The following is an 18,383-nucleotide window of genomic DNA, read 5'->3' as shown; positions in this document are numbered from 1 at the left end:
ACAAAACAAAATGAAACAGTTGAGAATGTGCAATGTGGAAAGGATGAAGCCAAAGGAAGATGATTGGTGAGTGGACTAAAGGCAGGCAGGAAATGGCCTCCATAACTCCCCCCAAAGGCCTCACGGCCAACCCTTTACCTAGATTTACTTTTTTATTATTATTATGTTCAGTTAGCCACTGTACAGTCATCATTAGTTTTTGATGTATTGTTCAATGATTCAGTAGTTGTGTATAACACTCAGTGTTCATCTTAGCACGTGCCCTCCTTAATACCCATCACTGGGCTATCCCCACCCCCCATCCCCTCCTCTCTGTAACCCTCAGTTTGTTTCCCAGAGTCCACAGTATCTCATGGTTTGTCTCCTCCTCCGATTACCCCCCCCATTTATTTTTCCCTTCTTTCTCCTAATGTCCTCCATGTTATTCCTTATGTTCCACAAGTAAATGAAACCATATGATAGTTGACTTTCTCTGATTGACTTATTTCACTCAGCATAATCCCCTCCAGGTCCATCCATGTCCATGTAAATGGTGGGTATTCATCCTTTCTGAAGGCTGAGTCATCTTCCATTGTATATATGGACCACATCTCCTTTATACATTCGTCCATTGAAGGGCATCTCGACTCCTTCCACAGTTTGGTAACTGGTCATTGCTGCTATGAACATTGGGGGTGCCAGTGCCCCTTCTTTTCACTGCATCTGTTTTTTTGCTTTACCTAGACTTAAATCTTCCTGGGGTTCTGTCTGGGACCTCAGAACTCCTTTTACTGCTGGTTTCTTATCCACGGTAAAGATTTGTGATGCAGAATTTAGACACAGAGTCACCTTGTTCCATAAGCATTCCTGCTTCCTGTACACAAGGAGTTCCAGCATCCCCACAATGCCTTGCACAAGAGTTCACCCCAAGAATGGTACCCACTGTGGTCACTCCTGATTGGGTGATGCCTGATGACTGTGTCCTGGTTAAGTCATGGGGGGTGCAAACTTTTCCCATGAGAACCCGAGCAGAGGGGAGCTACCAGAAAGGATGATCCATGGGCAGCACGCACACTACCTCACCCATGAAATACCGGAAAGCTTCCAATCCGGCTGGGAGACACACGTGCCCTGAGCTGGCTGTAGTGCCCTTCCAGGTCCTTCCCCGGGAAGGAGCTGAAGGGCTGCACCAGGCAAGCCAGGGAGTCTCCAGTGCACCCAGTCTCCTACTGCCAACATGTCCCACTGCAGAGGCAAGAGCCGGGTGAACGACGGGGACCATGCTGAGTGAGCCCCCTCCTCCCCAACGGTGCAGATGTCACCCACTTGCCCAGCACGGCTCAGGCCCAGGCCCAGGCCCAGTGACAGTGCAGACTGTCGAATGCAAGTGGGTGTCCAAGAGGGGGACAGAAGTGAGAGCAACATGGAGCCGGCAGCTGGTGAACCACACATGGCAGTTCTGGATGGTTTAGTGGGGTGGACGGCACAGCATGAAGGCGCCAGAAGGACTGATGAACCACCGCGTGTGCCGTGGTCATGGGCTTTCACTCGGAAGGCACAAGCCGCACTGGATGGCACACCGTGGCTGTGGAGGCACAAGCCCCGCTGGATGGCACACCGTGGCTGTGGAGAAGGAACCACGAGGAGCACTACGACGCCGAGTTTGCATCTGGCCTGTGAGTGTTCAGGGAGACGTCATCAAATAGCACCAAGTGGGTGTGCTAGAACCAAAGGCCTGATGGAGAGAAGAGGAGGAGCAGCTGTGAAACCGCGCAGGTTTGCTGGAGGGGAGCCCACACGCACAGGTCGTTGAGCTGCACAAGGCAAGTGTGCAAACCATGCAGCTGACTGGAGAGGAGCCTGGGCACTGGTGTCAGAGGGACATGCGGGGTGTCTGGGAGGAGTGGAGGGACATGTGGGGTGTCTGGGAGGAGTGAGTGCATGTAGAGCAGAAGTTCCAGGGGTGGAGACCGACGGGACAAACAAGTATGCAAAGAACAGCTGAACCACCCTGTAAGTGTGAGCCCCAGCATGGCTGGACGGCACACGGGAAGGTGTGCAGGCATAATGTCCAGCAGCAGAGTGTGCGTGTGTGTGTGAGGGGGACAGGTGCCAAGGGCTATGCACAGGGCAGTGCAGGACTGCCCAAGGCTGCTGGGAAAGGAGCAGCTGCTGCGTGTTGAGGTGGGCATGGGACAGACTGGCATGCCTAGAGTCCCAGAATGCACAGGGGAGGGACTATGTTGGTCAGCTGGACACCTTGACTTGGCCAGGCCACAGTGCCCGAGCTCTTGCTCAAATGCCAGTCTCCGTGCTGCTCTAAAGGTACCCCTCAGATGGATTAACTCTGAACTGCACAGACCTTGATAAACAACCTTGATAATCAGGGTGGGCCTCATCCAATCAGTGGAAGGCCTGAAGGCAAGGACAGAAGTTTCCCAAGGAAGCAATTCTGCCTCCAGACTGAGTTTGCAGATTTTGGACCCAAGACCACAACGTCCCCCTTCCCTGGGTGCCTGGCCTGCCCTGCCCCTCTCCCCCACCATCTCTTGCTCCATCCTGTGGGTTCCACTTCTCTGGAAGTGGAACCTACTTCCTACTACAACTACTACTGTCACTGTTGAGCGGCACTGAATGGTGCAGATCTGTGCAGGGGTTCTGAGCAAAGTCATAGGCTCAGACATCAAGCACACGGGAAGGGTGAGGAAGGGATGACAGGGGGCCCTGGACTCCTGGCGCAAGGTCCAGGCCGTCGCCGGGTGCGCAATCGCAGAGGTGGACCCAGAGCCTGACGGACAAAGGCAGTGCTGTCACAAGTGAGGTAAAGTTACAGGGCCAGTCAACCCTGAGGTGCCTGTGAATGATGTTCCTGTGATGGCTGGGGGCCTGCACAAAGGGCAAGGTAGGCGGCCTGGCCCAGCGCCCCAACCACACAGACGTCTTTAGCTGCAGACTCTGGGTGGGAGTGCAGGGGACCCACAGGCCAGTAGAGGGAAGGCAAGCTCTACATAAATAGTGGGGGTCCTGGGGGGACAGACACCCTGGGCCCAGAGTGCCCCCCCTACAGAGGGGCTTGCAGGGGAAGATGTAGAAGAGCAGGGACGCAGTCCCACTGCAGAGGGGTCCCGCGAGATGAGCCAGCCTCCTCACACTGCTGTCCATGGGAGGCCTGTGGGCTTGGACGCTGGTCGTTGCTGAGGGAAGGCTGAGGCTGTCAGGAATCCAGCCACATGCTGCCCCCACGCATGGGTCCCCAGGCACTCTTGCGGCCTCCTGGCCGCAGATCTCATTTCACAGGGTCTCCATACCCACCCCTCACTGGATCCAGAGCACTCGGCCCAGCCGAGCCTCAGGAAGACGAGGGCCCCAAGCCCTCTGCACAGGCACCAGGGTCCCAAGATGCCAACAGAGAGCCAGGAAAAGAGCACACCCTTAAGAGCAGGAGACACAGCTAGGACACCTGAGGCCACGAGGCTCCACGGAAAGGTGACAGGTCCCATGGCACACCGTATACAAAACTTTATTTCCGGAAGGGACTGTGGGACAGACAGCCTGCCTTCCAGGCCAAGCCTCATGCACTAGATAGACTCAGTGCTGGCCACGACCTCCTCCAGCTGCTGCAGGAGCTCCTCCGGCCGCGGGGAGAACATGCCAGTGTCCACCTTCTGGAAGTCGGGGTGGGCCACCACAGATGCCAGCACCTCCGTGATCCGGCTGACATCAAACGCAGCCTGATGGGGACCCAGCCCAGAGCCTGCACCGCCCTCCATGGCACCAGAGTCCGTCCCTTCCGCCAGGAGGAGGAGCCTCCGTTCAGCAATGACCTTGAGAAAGTGGTAAAATTCTTCAAAGTTGATTCCAGTGCAGGACCTCATGATGACCTGGCCAGAGAAGATCAGCTGTGAGTCGCAGCTTGCCCACAGCTGTAGACAAGGGTCTATGGATGATGGGCAGGGCCCAGAGCTTCCTGGGAGCCAGCTGGAGATGGGTCTGAGTCTTGCAGCCTGGAAGCCCCAGCGTCCCGCCTCAGGATCAGACTGACCTTCACAGGCAGGAGAGCAGCGACCATGTCCCCAAGACCACAGCTCTGGCCTCATAGACCAAAACCTGCTCTGAGAACGCAGGCTGCCCCATGCCCTCCACCACTGCAGACCTATTCACAGTGAGCTCCACCGGTCAGCCCCCGAGGCAGTCCTAGCCCTGGTCCTGCCAGGGTCCTGCAGAGCCCCCTCCCCTCCCACTCCTTCCCTCCCACCCTGGCTCGCCTACCTGGCAATGATGGTGCCAGTCTGGCATAGTTTCCTTCCACTGGCTGACCTCCTGCTGCACGGCCCGGAGCTCTTGCTGCAAGAAGTGCCACATATTGGCCAGATTACAGCCATTGACCCAGTTGTGGTTGATGGAGATGGTGTCCTCCTGTATGGGGTGGGGCAAGATGTCCCCATGAGCCCACTGCAGACGGTCCCCAGCCCCTGTCCTGAGGTCCCAGAGTACCCTCAGCAGGGAAGGGCTGCCCTATCTGCCAAGAGATAGGAGCTGTCTTCTGAGTACACAGCTAACCAGGAGCGGGGCTCCCCTGGGAGCCAGGGAAACTCCGGGTGTATAGGGACCCACTGTGGCCCAGGGAACAAGGACGGGGGTGGCGTCCTTCTCTGGCATCTGTGCAGACCCTCCCAGGAGGCAGTCAGCCCACTGTGGGATCAGGAGGGGTACCCTGGCCCTCTCTCTGTGGAAGGCATCTAAAAACGTGTCCAGGGAGAGCAGTGGTGCCAGGCAGGCTGAGGGACAGATGGATGGAGAGATGGGTCCTCCGGGGCCCCAGGGTGGCCCCCGACCTGTCTGGGCCAAGTCGCAGGTGCACGTGGTGGGGTGTGTACACGCTGTGGGGTGAGCCCATCCTACCAGGTTGTGGACTTGGTGGTGCCAGCCACTGGGCACAAAGACCATCTCGCCTGCCTCCTGCGTGAGCTCCAAGGCCGGGCTGCAGTGCCCACGCCTGGGGTACAGGTGGCTGTCGAGGAGTGCGGGCGAGGTCACGTCATAGGGCAGACCTCCGTGGTGATCCCGCAGGGCTTCTTCCTGCCCCGGAGGGAAGAAGAGCCACTTTTTCCTCCCACAGATGTTGGCAGACCAGCTGAAGGAGCGGAAGATGTCGGCATGGAACGGTGACCTGTGGAACCTCCTGTTGGCATCTGGTGAACCACAGCCGGTCTGGCTCTTCAGGAAGACGGCCGCAGACACAGGTCCACGAGCTCACACCTCCCCCGTCTGAGAGCCCCAGGGCAAAGTGCGCAGGGAGACTGGGGACCCCTGGCAGCCTTCCCATGGCCCAGGCATCTCTGAGGCCCTGACGGAGCAGACAGGGTGGGGGGAGAGTGTGGGGGGCACGGGCGAGGCGCAGAAAGGGGATCAGGAGAGGACACACGTACCAGGAGCCAGCAGGCCCCATGTAGACAAAGCGGTAGTCGTCCACGTCTAGGGCGTCCCAGTATTCATTGAGCCAGTCAGACGAGAAGTACACAGGCAGGGTGAACACGTCCTCCGCTGAGGAGTCCCTGCAGGGAATACCATGAGCCTCTGGCGGGAAGGGCCCCCTCCTGGCACCTGTGCCACAAGCCCGTGAGACAGCCAGAGGTCTGGACAGGCACGAATGACCCTGAGCCACCTTCTGCAACCAGTGTCCACACTAAGGCTGATCACCTGCGCTCGTCCAGCCACCACGTGACAACAGCCCCAAGTGACCGCACCTGAGCGCCGTCCGGGGAACGAAGCCCCATCATGAGCAGGTGAAACAGCATTGGGGGCCGTGATGCTGCTTAAGTGACCCACACAGGCAGCCCCGCAATTGTTCCAGCCCCCTCCTGGACCAGGTCCAGGACCTCTGGGCTCTAAGTACCTCATCTGCATCCTGCTGCTCTCCAGGACCCCTGGGCCTTACCCATGCTCTCGCCCCGCCTGTGACCTCAAGTCCGCAGAGTGAATGCACGACCACTGGCCCATGTCCGCTGAGGTCCCTCTCCCCTACCCCACAGCCGTCCACTCCTCCTGATCCAAAAGCCTGCCCCACCACCAAAACAACGGTCCCTCCAAGGGGAGTCACCAACCCAGCCCCAGGCAGAGTGCACCTCTCCCTGCAACACATGGAGCAAGCTTCCAGAGTAGCTCACACATCACTTACGGTCGGTCGGAGGCCACGATCAGGGAGAGCCCAAAGAGCACCCAACCTCTTGTTCCCTCTGCCGCCATGCCTTTGCGACCGTCAGACTCCCATGGAGCCCTCAAATCCTTGCTCAGGTATCACATGCCCTTGGGCCACCTCTGTCTTCCTGACGTCCCTCTACTGCTTATTCCAGTTTCCAGAGAAAATACGTGATATTCAGTCCAAACTGACCTCCCAGCAACAGGCAAGTCTCCAGAACAAGTATGTCCCATGTAATACCCAGAACTCACTCCATGAGCCACAAGCCCACAGCCACCATGCAGGAGCACTGGGTCCAGGAGTCGTAGGTGCCCCTGGGTCAGAAGTCCCTGGGGGCCTCGACCAGGGCCTGGGTGTCCCTGATCCACCCCCTGGCCAGCTCTCCCTGCCAGACAAGATGCAGCAAGACAGGGAGCATTTAGGGCACGACGGGTTGAGATGCACCTTTGCACGGGTCTTGCGAACCACAAGAAGCCTTGGTTTTCATGTTAGGAAAACCAGAATTCAATAGCTGACTCGCTTATACAGAACTGACTGAGCCGGTACTGTATCTGTGACAGCTGCTGGGGTGAGGAAGACGGTCTCTGCTTGTGCCAGCACACCGCTGGGTGGGGAATGGGCACAAAACCCAAGCAGCCCCTCTGAGCATGGATGTGGATGGGGTGGGGACCCCACCAGTGTGAGCTACGTCCCAGAGTACCAGTGGTAGCTCCCCGTGGGGAAGAAGGCTGTGGCCGGACCCCAGGTCTCTGCTAGTGAGTGAGGAAGACGCTGTGCGGGCCAGGCCCAGCCTTGCTGAACCGAGACAGGGGAGCAAGATGGTGCCAGACGGGAGGGGGTGGGGGGAGCCAGCGTAAGCCAGAGCCGGCAGCACAGCTGCCCGGAAGGGCTGAACCCAGTGCAGGCCCCAGACGGGTAAGGCTTGCACGGGAGGTTCCAGCCACCAGGACACAAGGGAGGCACAGGCCTCAGCCCACCTGGGCTCCCCACCACCCGAGCGTGGCCAGCCCCATAGGGGACGGAGCCCGAGGTGCACGCAGAGGAAGGACCAGCCACCCTGGGTGGGGGTGGGACATGCCCCCCCCCCCGCGCACCTCACCTGCACAGGTGCCAGTCCTTGAGGGCGGGGAGCCCGTGCGCACTCGGGCCGCCCGGGTGGGGGGAGGGACGGGGACGCTCCCCGAGCCCCTCACCTGCACAGGTGCCAGTCCTTGAGGTACAGGCAGCCCCGCGGGGACGAGTAGCCGCTCTCGATGTGCTCAGTCCAGTAGCGCAGGTAGTCGCGCAGCAGCATATGCTCCTTGGGGTGCGCGTTGTACTCCCGCCGCCCGCAGTCGGCCACCGGCACCACGGCGTCCCCTGCGACACCGACAGGTGGTGACGCCCGCGCCCCGCGCCGCCCCCCGAGCCCCGCGCCCCCCCCCGAGCCCCGCGCCCCCCGCCCCGAGCCCCCGGCCCGCGCCTGCACCGTAGGTCCGTAGCAGGTGCTGGAAGTCCGGCCGCCCGCCCGGCGTCACCCAGCGCCGCCTGCAGCCCCAGCCCTCGGTGAAGGCGCACGAGAAGACGCACGGCACGTTGGGGAGGAGGTAGCGCTGGAAGAAGTCAGCGTACGAGAAGGAGGCGGGGCTCGCGATGAAGTCCACGCGGCCCGGGGGCGCGCCTGCCCCGCCCGCCGGCTGCCCCCGCAGGCGTCGGAAGTGGCTCTCGGCGAACGCGCGCGTCTCGCGGTCCATCCCCGGCCAGGCCCGGCCCGGCCCCGCCTCAGGCCCCTCGCTGCCCGGCCCTTTAAACCAGGAGGCGACGCGGAAGTACTTGCTACAACTACTTCCGGAGCAGACGCCTCCGTGCCAGCCGGTGCGAAAACCGCGCGGCACAGGCTCTCGGAGACTGAGGTCGGCCCGGCGCGGGCGAGCGGAATCAAGAGAACGCTGCCACAGTTCCTGCCCGAGGACGAACCTCGGTGCGCCGGCCCCTGGGCGCACGCGCAGAGCAGCCTACGGCCCCCGTTTTGCGCAGGCGCGGCAGCGGCCCACAGCACCTCTGGAGCTAGGGGTCCGTCCGGCGTCCCACAGCTCCAGAGCCGAGTCTAGCCGTCTGCGCACCTTCGCGGTGACACAGGTTAAACCGCGCCCCCAGTCCGCGGTCGGGCCTGGGCCGCAGTCCTTCCGGCCCTCCGGCTGAGTCCCGCCAGCTGCTGCTGCCGCGATAAGAACTCCCGTTCTGACCGAGGGGCGCCGGGGCCAAAGGTGGGGTCCGGGGGGCGGTGGGGTCCGGAGCGGAGCGGCGGGAGCCCGGAGGGGGACAGTGGGGAGGGGGGCCCGGAGGGGATTCTGGGGGCTGAGAGGGGAGACGGTAGGGGGACGGTGGGGGCCCGGAGGGGGTGCTGGGGGCCCGGAGGGAGACAGTGGGGATGCTGAGGAGATGCCGGGGGCTGAGAGGGGAGACGGTGGGGGGATGTGGGGGCCCGGAGGGGGGCGGGGGGCCCGAAGGGGGTGCTGGGGGCCCGGAGGGAGACAGTGGGGATCCTGAGGAGATGCCAGGGGCTGAGAGGGGAGACGGTAGGGGGATGGTGGGGACCCGGAGGGGGCGGGGGGGCCGAAGAGGGTGCTGGGGGCCCGGAGGAGGCCCTGAGGAGGATGCTGGGGGCCCGGAGGGAGACAGTGGGGATCGTGAGGAGGTGCTGGGGGCCTCGGGGGACAGTGGGGGACCTGGAGGGATATTGGGGACCGGCGGGATTGTGGAGACCTGTAGGAGATGCTTGGGGTCCAAGGGGTGGTGGAGTCTTGCAGTGGGTGGTAAGGGAATGCCAGTGTGGGGAATGCAAAGTGACCATTTGAGGCTGCACATCAGGACGGAAGCGGGGGGGGGGGTGCGTAGGGAGGGGTGACAGGTCGGGGTCTGAGCGTGCTTGGGGTCCAAGGGGTGGTGGAGTCTTGCAGTGGGTGGTAAGGCAATGCCGGTGTGGGGAATGCAAAGTGACCATTTGAGGCTGCACATCAGGACGGAAGCGGGGGGCGGGGTGCGTAGGGAGGGGTGACAGGTCGGGGTCTGAGCGTGCTTGGGGTCCAAGGGGTGGTGGAGTCTTGCAGTGGGTGGTAAGGCAATGCCGGTGTGGGGAATGCAAAGTGACCATTTGAGGCTGCACATCAGGACGGAAGCGTGGGGGGGGGTGCGTAGGGAGGGGTGACAGGTCGGGGTCTGAGCGTGCTTGGGGTCCAAGGGGTGGTGGAGTCTTGCAGTGGGTGGTAAGGGAATGCCGGTGTGGGGAATGCAGAGTGACCATTTGAGGCTGCACATCAGGACGGAAGCGTGGGGGGGGGCTGCGTAGGGAGGGGTGACAGGTCGGGGTCTGAGCCTGCTAGCGGAAACGTGTGAGCGCCAGCCTGCCCCGAGTCTGGACGGGAAGAGCGCAGGCTCCTTGCTCCGGGAGCTTGCAGATGGCACAAACGTGGAGCGGGCACCGGAGGATGCAGGGCTGGGCAGAGCCTCCCCGGTCTCCCACCTGATCAGGCGCAAGAAGGAACCACCAGGGCCGCTCATCCCCGTGACTGAGGGACAGATGCACCTGGGCAGTCTTGCATGCGGTGAGAGGGGCCTGACTCAGCCCTGCAGCTGCGCATTTACAGCTCTGACTTGGTGACCATGTCTCCAGAAGTCTGGGTGCCGTCAAACGTCATTCCTGAACAGAGGGGACACGCTGAGTGACAGGGTGGGCTGCGTGGGGTGAGTGCCGCCCCTCTGTCAAATGAAGAAGATGCCATCCTCTTTACCTTTGCAGGGGAGAGAAGGGAGGTCTCCCCAGGTGGGACTCTGAGCTTTGGTGGGGACTGGAGGGGGAACCCTGGCCACGTTTCCTGAAGCTTACCCCGAAGGAGAGCAGGGTGGACCGCAGATCAGGAAAGGCAGAGCAGAGGGGGCTGGGAATGGGATGAATTTGGGAACGTCTGCGTCCTGGGCGGAGCTGAGCGCACCAGCGAGGCGGGCAGATGGGGCAGCACGGAATGTGTGATCCCGTGTGTGCTGAGCTGCCTGCCCCAGTGGCCTTGCTATGCCTGGTGTGGTGCATGTGTGGGGTTCCTCACGGGGCCAGTGTGTGCATGGAGTCAGGGAGAACATGTGAGGCGGTCATTGTGGGGAGGACCCCCCCGGTCCCGTGCACGCTGGACTCCTCGACACATTTTGAAATGCACATTTTGAAATGCAGCTATTTTTACAGGCACCCCTTCATTGCTTCCTGTGTGAAGTCTCTCTCTCCTCCTTTCCCCGCCCCATACACACATACACACACACACACGTAGTCTCTGAAGTGTGTGTGTAAGCGTCTACTGTTTCTAGGCTTTTTTAAAGAAAGTGGCCATGCACTGTCCACATCTTGCTGCAAATCGACTAAATGCTCTCTGATTTTTGGATTGCAGTTGTGAATGCAGATCATGGGAGGCAGTCAGGAAAAGTGTGGGAAGCAGTGTTTGCTGTTGTCCGAAGATTGAGAAAACGTGAGGAAAGTGTGTGTCTCCGGAGAAATACGAAATTGAGACAGGTGTTGCCTGGAAAGAATCCCGCGATTTTGACTCCTTGAAGCTCGGGTCTGGAAACCAAGTTTCCTACAAAGGGGGAGGCTTTGGGCCAGAGGTCCGTGTGCTCCCCAGGATTGTTGGCACAGATCAGCCAGGAGCCAGGCTGGGACATGGGACATTGGGTTCCGTGCTGTGCTTCCTCTCGTCCACACGGTGGCCCTCTGGTGCTGGACCTCGGGCTGCAGCGCCAGCTGTGTCCCCAAAGGCCCCCCAGCACCTTCTGGGAACCCTGAGAGACGTCCTTTCTTGAGCCCCACTCAGACCTACTGAGTCAGAGCGTGGGGGCGGGCAGGATACTGCTCTGAGCCCTGACAGGGCCCAGCCATGCAATGTGCCCACAGCCGGAGGGGACGGTCACGTCAGTGTGTGGCTGAGAATGCAGCAGAAGTAGGAACAGGTCCTCATTCTCCTTTCCGAGGGTGAGAAGGATGGTGCACGCCATGGGAGTAGGCCATGTTGTGGCCCTGAGACCCCCCAGCAGCTCATGTGAACCTCCCAGGTTGAGAGTGGGAGCAGGAGGTAGAGGTAATGGAAAAGGTGGCCGCAGACGCCGGGAGACACTGCTCCCACTGTTCTGCCTCCAGACCGCCTTGTGTTCAGGAGGCCTTGGAACAGGCGTGAGACGTCACTGGTTCTGTCCCTCTGGAAACTGACTAAATATAGGGTGTTTACTTGGTGCCGAGGCCCACTCCAGGCCACAGGCCGGGCACCGGCGCTGAACGACGTCCACATCCAACAGTGCATCGTACGGAGGGCCGTACGGAGGGCCCCATTCACATGCCTGCGCACACCTCTCGCCATGAGTGTCCTTGTAGTGCTGTCCTGGGGTCTTCCCATCTTCATTCAGCTCCATCCCAGGGTCAGCTCAGGGTGACGTGGGCTCCAGGCTGAAGAGGCGAGGACGAGACAAGGCCTCCAGGAACATAGCATAGATCAGACACCCAGGTCAGCAGGAGGGAGGAGGAAGGCCAGTTGAGGTGGATGCAGTCACTGTTTCCATGTGTTTACCTGCTGCCCACGATGGGCTGGCCTTGTGCCCATGGCACCCTCCTCCTCATGTTAGCCTTGTCTGGTGTGTAGACAGAGCCTGTCAGCATGTAGGCTCCTGGATGCTCTGGCAAGTGCCATATGGTTAGCATAGGGTCTGTTACCAGGGAAAGGGAGCCCTTGGAGGTGGCCGTGGGCAGGAGAGGGGAGGGGGCCGCTGGAGGCCTCGGGGCTGGGAGTGGGAGACCAGGGAGGAAGCATGCCGTGTTGGACAGAGGTGGGCAGTACATTTGGCCACCTGGAGGCCTGGGTGGAGTAACCCATACAGGGGGAGGTACCTGGCGGTGGGACCGTCTCTGGGAGGAACGGTGATTGGAGAGGGCTGTGGGGAGGTGGGGAGGGGCCCCTGATCTGCCCTAAGGCGGAGAGCTTAGGGAGTCTGTGCTAACTGGGGAGAGGGTCTAGGACAGGGAGGTCAAGCGTTGTGGCCCCCGTCTGGTGAGTGAGGACAGACACAGCCCTGTGTCTGCCGTCTCCGGCTGCTCCCACTGTACGATGCCAGAGCTGTGCTCTTGCCACAGGGACCATGGGTTCACAAAGCCTAAGGCACTCACTCTCTGGCATTTGGAGAAGTGGTATGGCCAGGGGTGGGAAGGAAGGATGGAGAGGAGGGTGTTGTTGGAATGGGATGGGATCGAGGGCATAAGAGCAGGGGCGCTGCTTCCCCCCATCAGTACTGGGGGACAGGGGACCCGCAGAACACCCAGGGTAGGTGTGGCAGGTGAGCTTGCAGCTGAGGGAGAGTGAGGGCGTAGGATTGTTCTTGCCCCGGCCATCCCTTTCATCTTGTTTACTCGTCTGTAAGCCTGTGGTAGAAAGCACGCTGGCCATGGCTTCTCCCTGTGCCTCTTCTGGAATCGCCAGGCCTGACTGCTGTCCCCACAGCACTCACACGTGGTGCACAGTCTGTCTGAAGAGTGGCTCGGGCAGAGCAGGGGACACGCAGTCCTCACATTCAGTACACAGTCTGAAGAGTGGCTTGGACAGAGCAGGGGACATAGGGGACACAGGTCCTCTGTTCTTCCTGCTCACGGTTCATTCCTGTCTCTTTGTCCTTGGTCTTTGAATTCTGGCGGATTTCAGAGTTGGTGCTGTTCCTCAGTCTTCAGTCACTTTAGTGGAGGATAAACAGACCCAGAGGGGGAAGGAACGTGCTGCAGACCCTGCAGTGCCCTACCCCATCACTGGAGTTGGAGCTCAGTAGTCCCCAGGACACAGGCTTTTGTTGGGAGGGACTCAGTGTCCACACCGCAGCAAGCTCGCCAACACGGACAGTGCTAAACAACATAGGCCTTCCCTCTTTGTGGGTGGGAGATGGTGTGTGGCTCGGGTGGCTGAGTGGCAGGAGGGTCCCTTCGGCCAGGAGGACCAGGGCCAGACCGGCTCCAGGTGCTGACCGCCACAGCCAGCATGGTCTGGGGTGGGGCCCCAGCACCTGGACTCTGACTTTGGTCTTGGACTGGGAAACACCAAAACTTTAGTTGGTATTCCCTGGTTCTAAGAATAGAGGTCTTTCCACCCCGATCAGTCCGTGTGACAGCAGCGGCCTCATGGCACCAAGGTGCTGGTGGGGACCTCGCGGGTCTGGGCTGATAGGCCCCCAGGCGGGCCGCACCCTGTAGTCTGTGTTTGTTCCAGAGTCAGGTGGATGTCCCTCTTGCTGGGGACAGACGTCTGAGCAGGACACATTTGCTCTCTGGTTCCCTCTGTCCAGCGAGAGACGAGATCCCAGAGGAGAGGCAGCCACACCATGTCTCGTGTGCGAGCTCTCTGGAAGGTGACTTGGTGTTGGGCCTTTACTGGCCCCTCCCAGAGCCCTTCTGAGGTCCCATGGGGGCTTGCTGTCTGCTGGATGCGTCGCCTACTCCCCTGGCACTTGGTTCTGTGTAATTAGGAAGCTCCCTGCGACGCAAGATCTTTTCTCATCTTGCCCATCCTTTGTTGCCTGATGGGGCATCACGGAGCAGTCTGGGTCCTAGTACAGTGTCACTCCATGAAGGAGCCGATCAGGTTTCTGTGGACGCTGAGCTGCAGCAGCCAGGGACCATGTCAGTGTCGGCTCCATGGGGCCTGCTGCTCCACAGGGACTGTGCGGCCTAGAGCCCACGGCCAAGATTCAGAGACTCCCTGAGGCCCTGGCCACACTGTGAAGGCCACGCTTCTTGGTATCGTAAGAGGTGACAACAGTGATTTGTTCTCCCATGTTTACAAGTGAGGCCATTTCATGACCGTGTGTGCTCGTGGCAGCAGGAGGCAGGGGGGTGGAAGACAGGCCCCAGACAACTGGACCTCAGGCCACGAGGGAGGTGCATGAGGCACTCCCAAGCCTAGCTGTGGCCAAGTCCTCATCACGTACTTGTGGTGTGACCTTGCAGAGGTTGTCCTTCCCGGCTTTGTGGGTGCTCTCTGGTCAGTGAGAGGGCGCACACGGTGCTCTGGAAGGGTTGTCTCACATCCATCATGCCTGGCTGCAGACTCTGTCAGCAAACGCAAACTGTAGATGTGAACAGTGCACCTCTGCTGCTCATGGTTGTGTAAAAGTGGACAGGTGTATACCTGGAGCTAGATGACGACACAGAACATGATGAAATTTGTGGGCAATGCAGGAAGAGAAAGGTCTGCCCGTAGGATGGTTTCCTTATGATGAAGACTTCAAGAGGAGATCGTTAGTGTGGGAACGTGTGAGGAGTATGTGTTGGTGGGGTTGTCACAGCAGAAGTGGTGTTCTTGTGAAGGGTCTGGCAGTCGCATCGAGCCATGGACCCTGGCTCGGGTGGGGTGGGCCTCCATCCTGCCTGTACCGGGGTGGTGTGGGTCCCCAGTGTCCCCAGCACCCTGAGCTGTCCTATTGTCTGCAGTCTAGGTGTGCTGACACATGCTCGCCTCACCCCTCCACTAATCTGTCCCTCTCCTCCAGAGGCAGAGTGGCCGTGGCCGTGAGACAGACCAGCCTGGGAGCCAGATGAGCAGAGAGATCTGCGTGCACTCCTGGCCTTGCTCCTACTACTTAGAACCGGAGAAGCAATGGGTTTCTGGAAAGCTTTTGTTGACATCGCACTCCCTGAGATTTGCAGCTGATAAAACTGGGGAGGCCCTAGTCAGCTTCCCCCTGTCCAGTGTGATTGAGATCAAGAAGGAGGCTTCTCACTTTGTCTTCAGTTCCATCACTGTGCTGGAGAAGGACCACGTCAAGCACTGGTTCAGCTCCTTGCAGCCCAGCCGGAATGTGGTCTTCAGCATCATCGAGCATTTCTGGAGAGAGTTGTTGCTGTCTCCGGCAGAAGTGCCGATGCCTGCGACTAAGGGGAAGCAGCTGACAGGTCTGATGGCCTGTTCCCAGAAGCGCCTGGAAGAGACCGCCCGTGTCCTCCACCATCAGGGTGAGCAGCTGGACAGCATCACCAGGGGCCTGGAGAAGATGGACTCTGACCTGGATGTGGCTGACAGGTACTGGGGTGCTTCGGACATGGGGTTACGCCCCTGCCGTGCACGGTTCTAGTGGGCCGGCATTGGCCTGGTGTAAAGCTCCAGTTTCATGTGAACAAGGGGTATGGCTCATTTCATCCCATGGGGAAAACTGGCCAAGAGGCCAGGTCACACACACAAGGTGTGCTATTCTGCACAGCCCTGTAGCCACAGGGTTTGAGCTGAGGCTCTGGCTCCAGGAGCTGCCACTTTTGCTGCCACAACAGCCACTCCCAAACCAGGGACCCTCCCCTTCAAACATCAGGGACCCCAAGGGCCTATTGTTTATGTGAGTATGTATGCCAGTCCTGCTATGTTTTTGTAAAAACTGAGACATTGAAAAATCATGCGCTGTTCATTTGAAAAGTGTGATAACAAACCCACGACCTCATAGCGTACGTACCTTTGTCCACGAAGTCTAGCTTTGTTGGAGCAGACGTGTTTAGTGGGAAGAGTGGCACCGTCAGGATTCCACATCTCCTTCCAGAAGGACTTTGTCAGACACAGGCAGGCGTCCCGCCTGCTTCGGCAGCCTGCCTCCCGTGTGCTCCTGTGTCCCGGGGCTGCGGGTGCTCCCTGCACATACAGGACAGCGAGGGCAAAAAGCTGAGTGGCACCTGGTGCCACTGTGAAGAAACAGACCCCAGAGGGTCCCGGATAGCCCAGCTTGTCCAGCGCGGCACTGCCCCTAAGCTGCGTTCTGTGTGAGAGGCACTTAGTGCTTATGAAGGCTGCCTGAGAGGTCCGACCAGGTGGCCACCTCTCGCTATGGACCCTGAGCATAGCCACCAAGCCTCACATCAGAGCTGCACAGCCCCACGTGACCCCACTTTGCGGTTAAGCACCTGTGGCTCTTTCGGGATATTCTGTCCTGAGTGCCTGCTTGGTAAAGGGCTAGCACTGCAGGGGACAGGGCCCCCCATCTTACCCTTAGGAGGGGTGCCTGTGGCGACCAAGGTGGGAGGTCCTCAGATTTCTGTGAGTTTCTATCCTGGGAACATAGCTGGGCAGTTTCCACCCTTTTGTGCCATCGTGGGGCCAGGGACATCATGGGACTGAGTGGTGGGCAGGAGTGACGTAGGTCACTTCCAGGCCTAGTCTCTGAACCCTTCCCACCCCACCTGCCGTCCATCTTCCCTCACTTGTGGCCTCGTGCGGAGAACCTACTCTGGGACCCTGGCCTGAGCTGGACCTTGGTGGCCACATGGCCTTGCGGAGCTGGCCAGATAGTCTTCTGGAGTCAGTGCAGCCCCAGCCCTCCGCTAGAGAGCTACGTCGGCATTCGACAGTGAGAATCTAGGGAAGAAGACCGCACCAGCTGGAGGGTAGTGAACCAGCATTGTCACACACTGCTGGTGGTTAACCCTTTCAGAGAACAATCTGCCGGTTTAGAAGTGTTCTTTTAACAAAAGGCAAAGTGAGAAGATGGACCTGAGGAGAGGAGAAGATGCTGTAACACGCATTCATGTTCCCACCCAGGGATGTATACCTAGCTGGGCAGAGAGCTCGCAGGACAGAATTCAGTAGAGAGATGGCTGGAGGCTGTTGACTGAGAGCCAGCTGCTATGGCAGAGACCCCCCAATCCTGGGGCTGCTTCCCCACACGGAGGTGCAGAGGAAGGTCGGTGTCTCGGGCAGGTCGCGGGCTGTGCTCTGGCTCACGGCCCATGGCCCCATGTTGGCTCCATGGCTGCATCAGAAGCTGCTGGTGGTATTCTACCAAGCCACTGGGAAGGGGCACAGGGAGGGCTAGGGCCCATAGCCTTGTCTTTAAGCGGGTGAGCCCAGCCCCCGAAAGAGAGGTACTGGCACCCCAGTAAGTAGAGAAAGGTAGATTAAACCAACACGTGTAGGTGTGGGATAACACCGACGGCTGGACAGGGTGTGGGTCGGGATGAGAAGTCTCGTGTCACCATCACTGACAGGACTTGGCTTGGCCACCCGTAGGACCTAGCAAAGCCGAAGGTGCACAGACCCCACGACCAAGCCCTGTGTATGTGCCAGGGCACGCGTGCCGGGGCAGCCGTAGTCATTCGGCCTTCAAGGGGATGCAGTGATGAGTCACAACTCTGCAGTGTTTGAATGGAGGTTGGTCAGAGCTGCCAGCTGAGGAAGAGTTCTTGAGACACCTTCAGTGCATGGTGGTCATTTCATCAAAGCTTGGGCACAGGACCTGTGGGCAGAGAGAGCTGCTGCTCCCTGCTGCCACCTGCTGCCACCTGCTGCCGGGGTTACGATGAGCAGAGGGTTCTGTACTTTGGGGGTGAGGGAAGTAAAGACAAGGGAGGTTCAGAAGGGTCTTTGTCTGCTAAGGAAGACACAGGATACCGGAGCCCTTGCTTTGTCAAGCCAAGGTGGTTCTCCTTATAACAAGGGAGCTTCCTGGAGGAGCGGGATAGCCTGCCTGCCTCAGGGGTTTGCCAGCGGGCTGCAGGTTAGGAAAAACAGTTAATTTCACCTGCCTGTCCTTCTGCCTTTGTTTCCCACATCACTGCTGACTCAGACGCAGTGCGCGGATTCCTGTGGAGCTGCACAAACCGACTTGGATCCACTTCAAAGCCGGGTTATAAAACAAAACCAAGCTGCACGTAGACGTGGACAGCAGAGCACCACTTTAAGGGTTTTCAAATGGGCAAAGTAGCAGGATGGCAAAAACACAGGGAGCGCTGACCTGCGGAAGCCCGAGCCGGAGGGGTGTGCACCGGCCATACGTGCCACAGCTCTACGGAGAGCTCCCACAGAGCTGCCCAAGGGCCCTCCTCATAGGGGCCTCCTGGCTCGTGGGGGTCGTTGGCTCAGGTGTTTGGTGAGACATGTTCTACCTTTCCCTCCACTCCAGAGAGTGCTCCTTCTGGAACTCTCGTCGGCTAGCTATGGGCCATTCTGTTTGGATCTTTGATAATGTTCACATTCTCTCCTTGTTTGTTCTACTGCTTTTTGAGTTTTGTCTTCCTTCTACCCTTCCATTTTTGTGATCTTTTTAATTTCTAAGATTTATTTCATCTTCAAGTGTTCCTTTTTGGATAGACTGTTTTGTTTTCTGGGCTGCTGTTTTCTTTATCTCTTGGGATTTTCTGGATAGCCTTTTGCAGGAGGGGGCTGGGGTATGTGTCCCAGCT

General features: G+C 59.4%; 2 protein-coding genes across 5 annotated transcripts in view; one reads left to right on the top strand and one right to left on the bottom strand.

Annotated features, from left to right (window-relative positions):
- Window positions 1-1,401: 1,401 nt before the first annotated feature.
- JMJD4 (jumonji domain containing 4) lies at window positions 1,402-7,953 on the bottom strand. Of its 4 annotated transcripts, none has more exons than XM_044261864.1 (6): window positions 7,647-7,953; window positions 7,372-7,537; window positions 5,409-5,534; window positions 4,882-5,149; window positions 4,249-4,395; window positions 1,402-1,714 (listed from the first exon to the last, which is right to left on the bottom strand). In XM_044261864.1, exons 1-6 carry the CDS (start codon window positions 7,909-7,911, stop codon window positions 1,664-1,666), a joined length of 1,023 nt encoding a protein of 340 aa, XP_044117799.1. In that variant the 5' UTR covers window positions 7,912-7,953; the 3' UTR covers window positions 1,402-1,663. The 4 variants fall into 4 exon arrangements, with proteins under 4 accessions (XP_044117799.1, XP_044117777.1, XP_044117784.1 ...); XM_044261842.1 differs by lacking the exon at window positions 1,402-1,714 and adding an exon at window positions 3,479-3,860 and having other exon boundaries at window positions 7,647-7,950; XM_044261849.1 differs by lacking the exon at window positions 1,402-1,714 and adding an exon at window positions 3,479-3,860 and having other exon boundaries at window positions 4,882-4,990; window positions 7,647-7,950.
- A 222-nt stretch (window positions 7,954-8,175) lies between these two features.
- The window catches only part of SNAP47 (synaptosome associated protein 47), a 45,312-nt gene continuing 35,104 nt past the window's right edge, over window positions 8,176-18,383 (top strand). The window contains exons 1-2 of the mRNA XM_044261829.1: window positions 8,176-8,424; window positions 14,717-15,246. Coding sequence (XP_044117764.1) covers window positions 14,762-15,246 — 485 coding nt within the window. The 5' untranslated portion in view covers window positions 8,176-8,424; window positions 14,717-14,761. The remainder of the gene's footprint in view (window positions 8,425-14,716; window positions 15,247-18,383) is intronic.

Source organism: Neovison vison, chromosome 1 (genome assembly GCF_020171115.1).
Source record: "Neovison vison isolate M4711 chromosome 1, ASM_NN_V1, whole genome shotgun sequence".
NCBI lineage: Eukaryota > Metazoa > Chordata > Mammalia > Carnivora > Mustelidae > Neogale > Neogale vison.
This window is presented reverse-complemented; position numbering and strand designations above follow the sequence as displayed.

Bases quoted from the DNA above. Each gene is read 5' to 3' on its own strand.
- JMJD4 (XM_044261842.1), bottom strand. From the start codon at position 7,911: ATGGACCGCGAGACGCGCGCGTTCGCCGAGAGCCACTTCCGACGCCTG. The intron at 5,150-5,408 runs GTACGTGTGTCC...GAGGTTCCACAG, and splicing joins ATGGGGCCTGCTGGCTCCTG to GTCACCGTTCCATGCCGACA. The intron at 3,861-4,248 runs GTAGGCGAGCCA...TTCTCTGGCCAG, and splicing joins ACTGGCACCATCATTGCCAG to GTCATCATGAGGTCCTGCAC.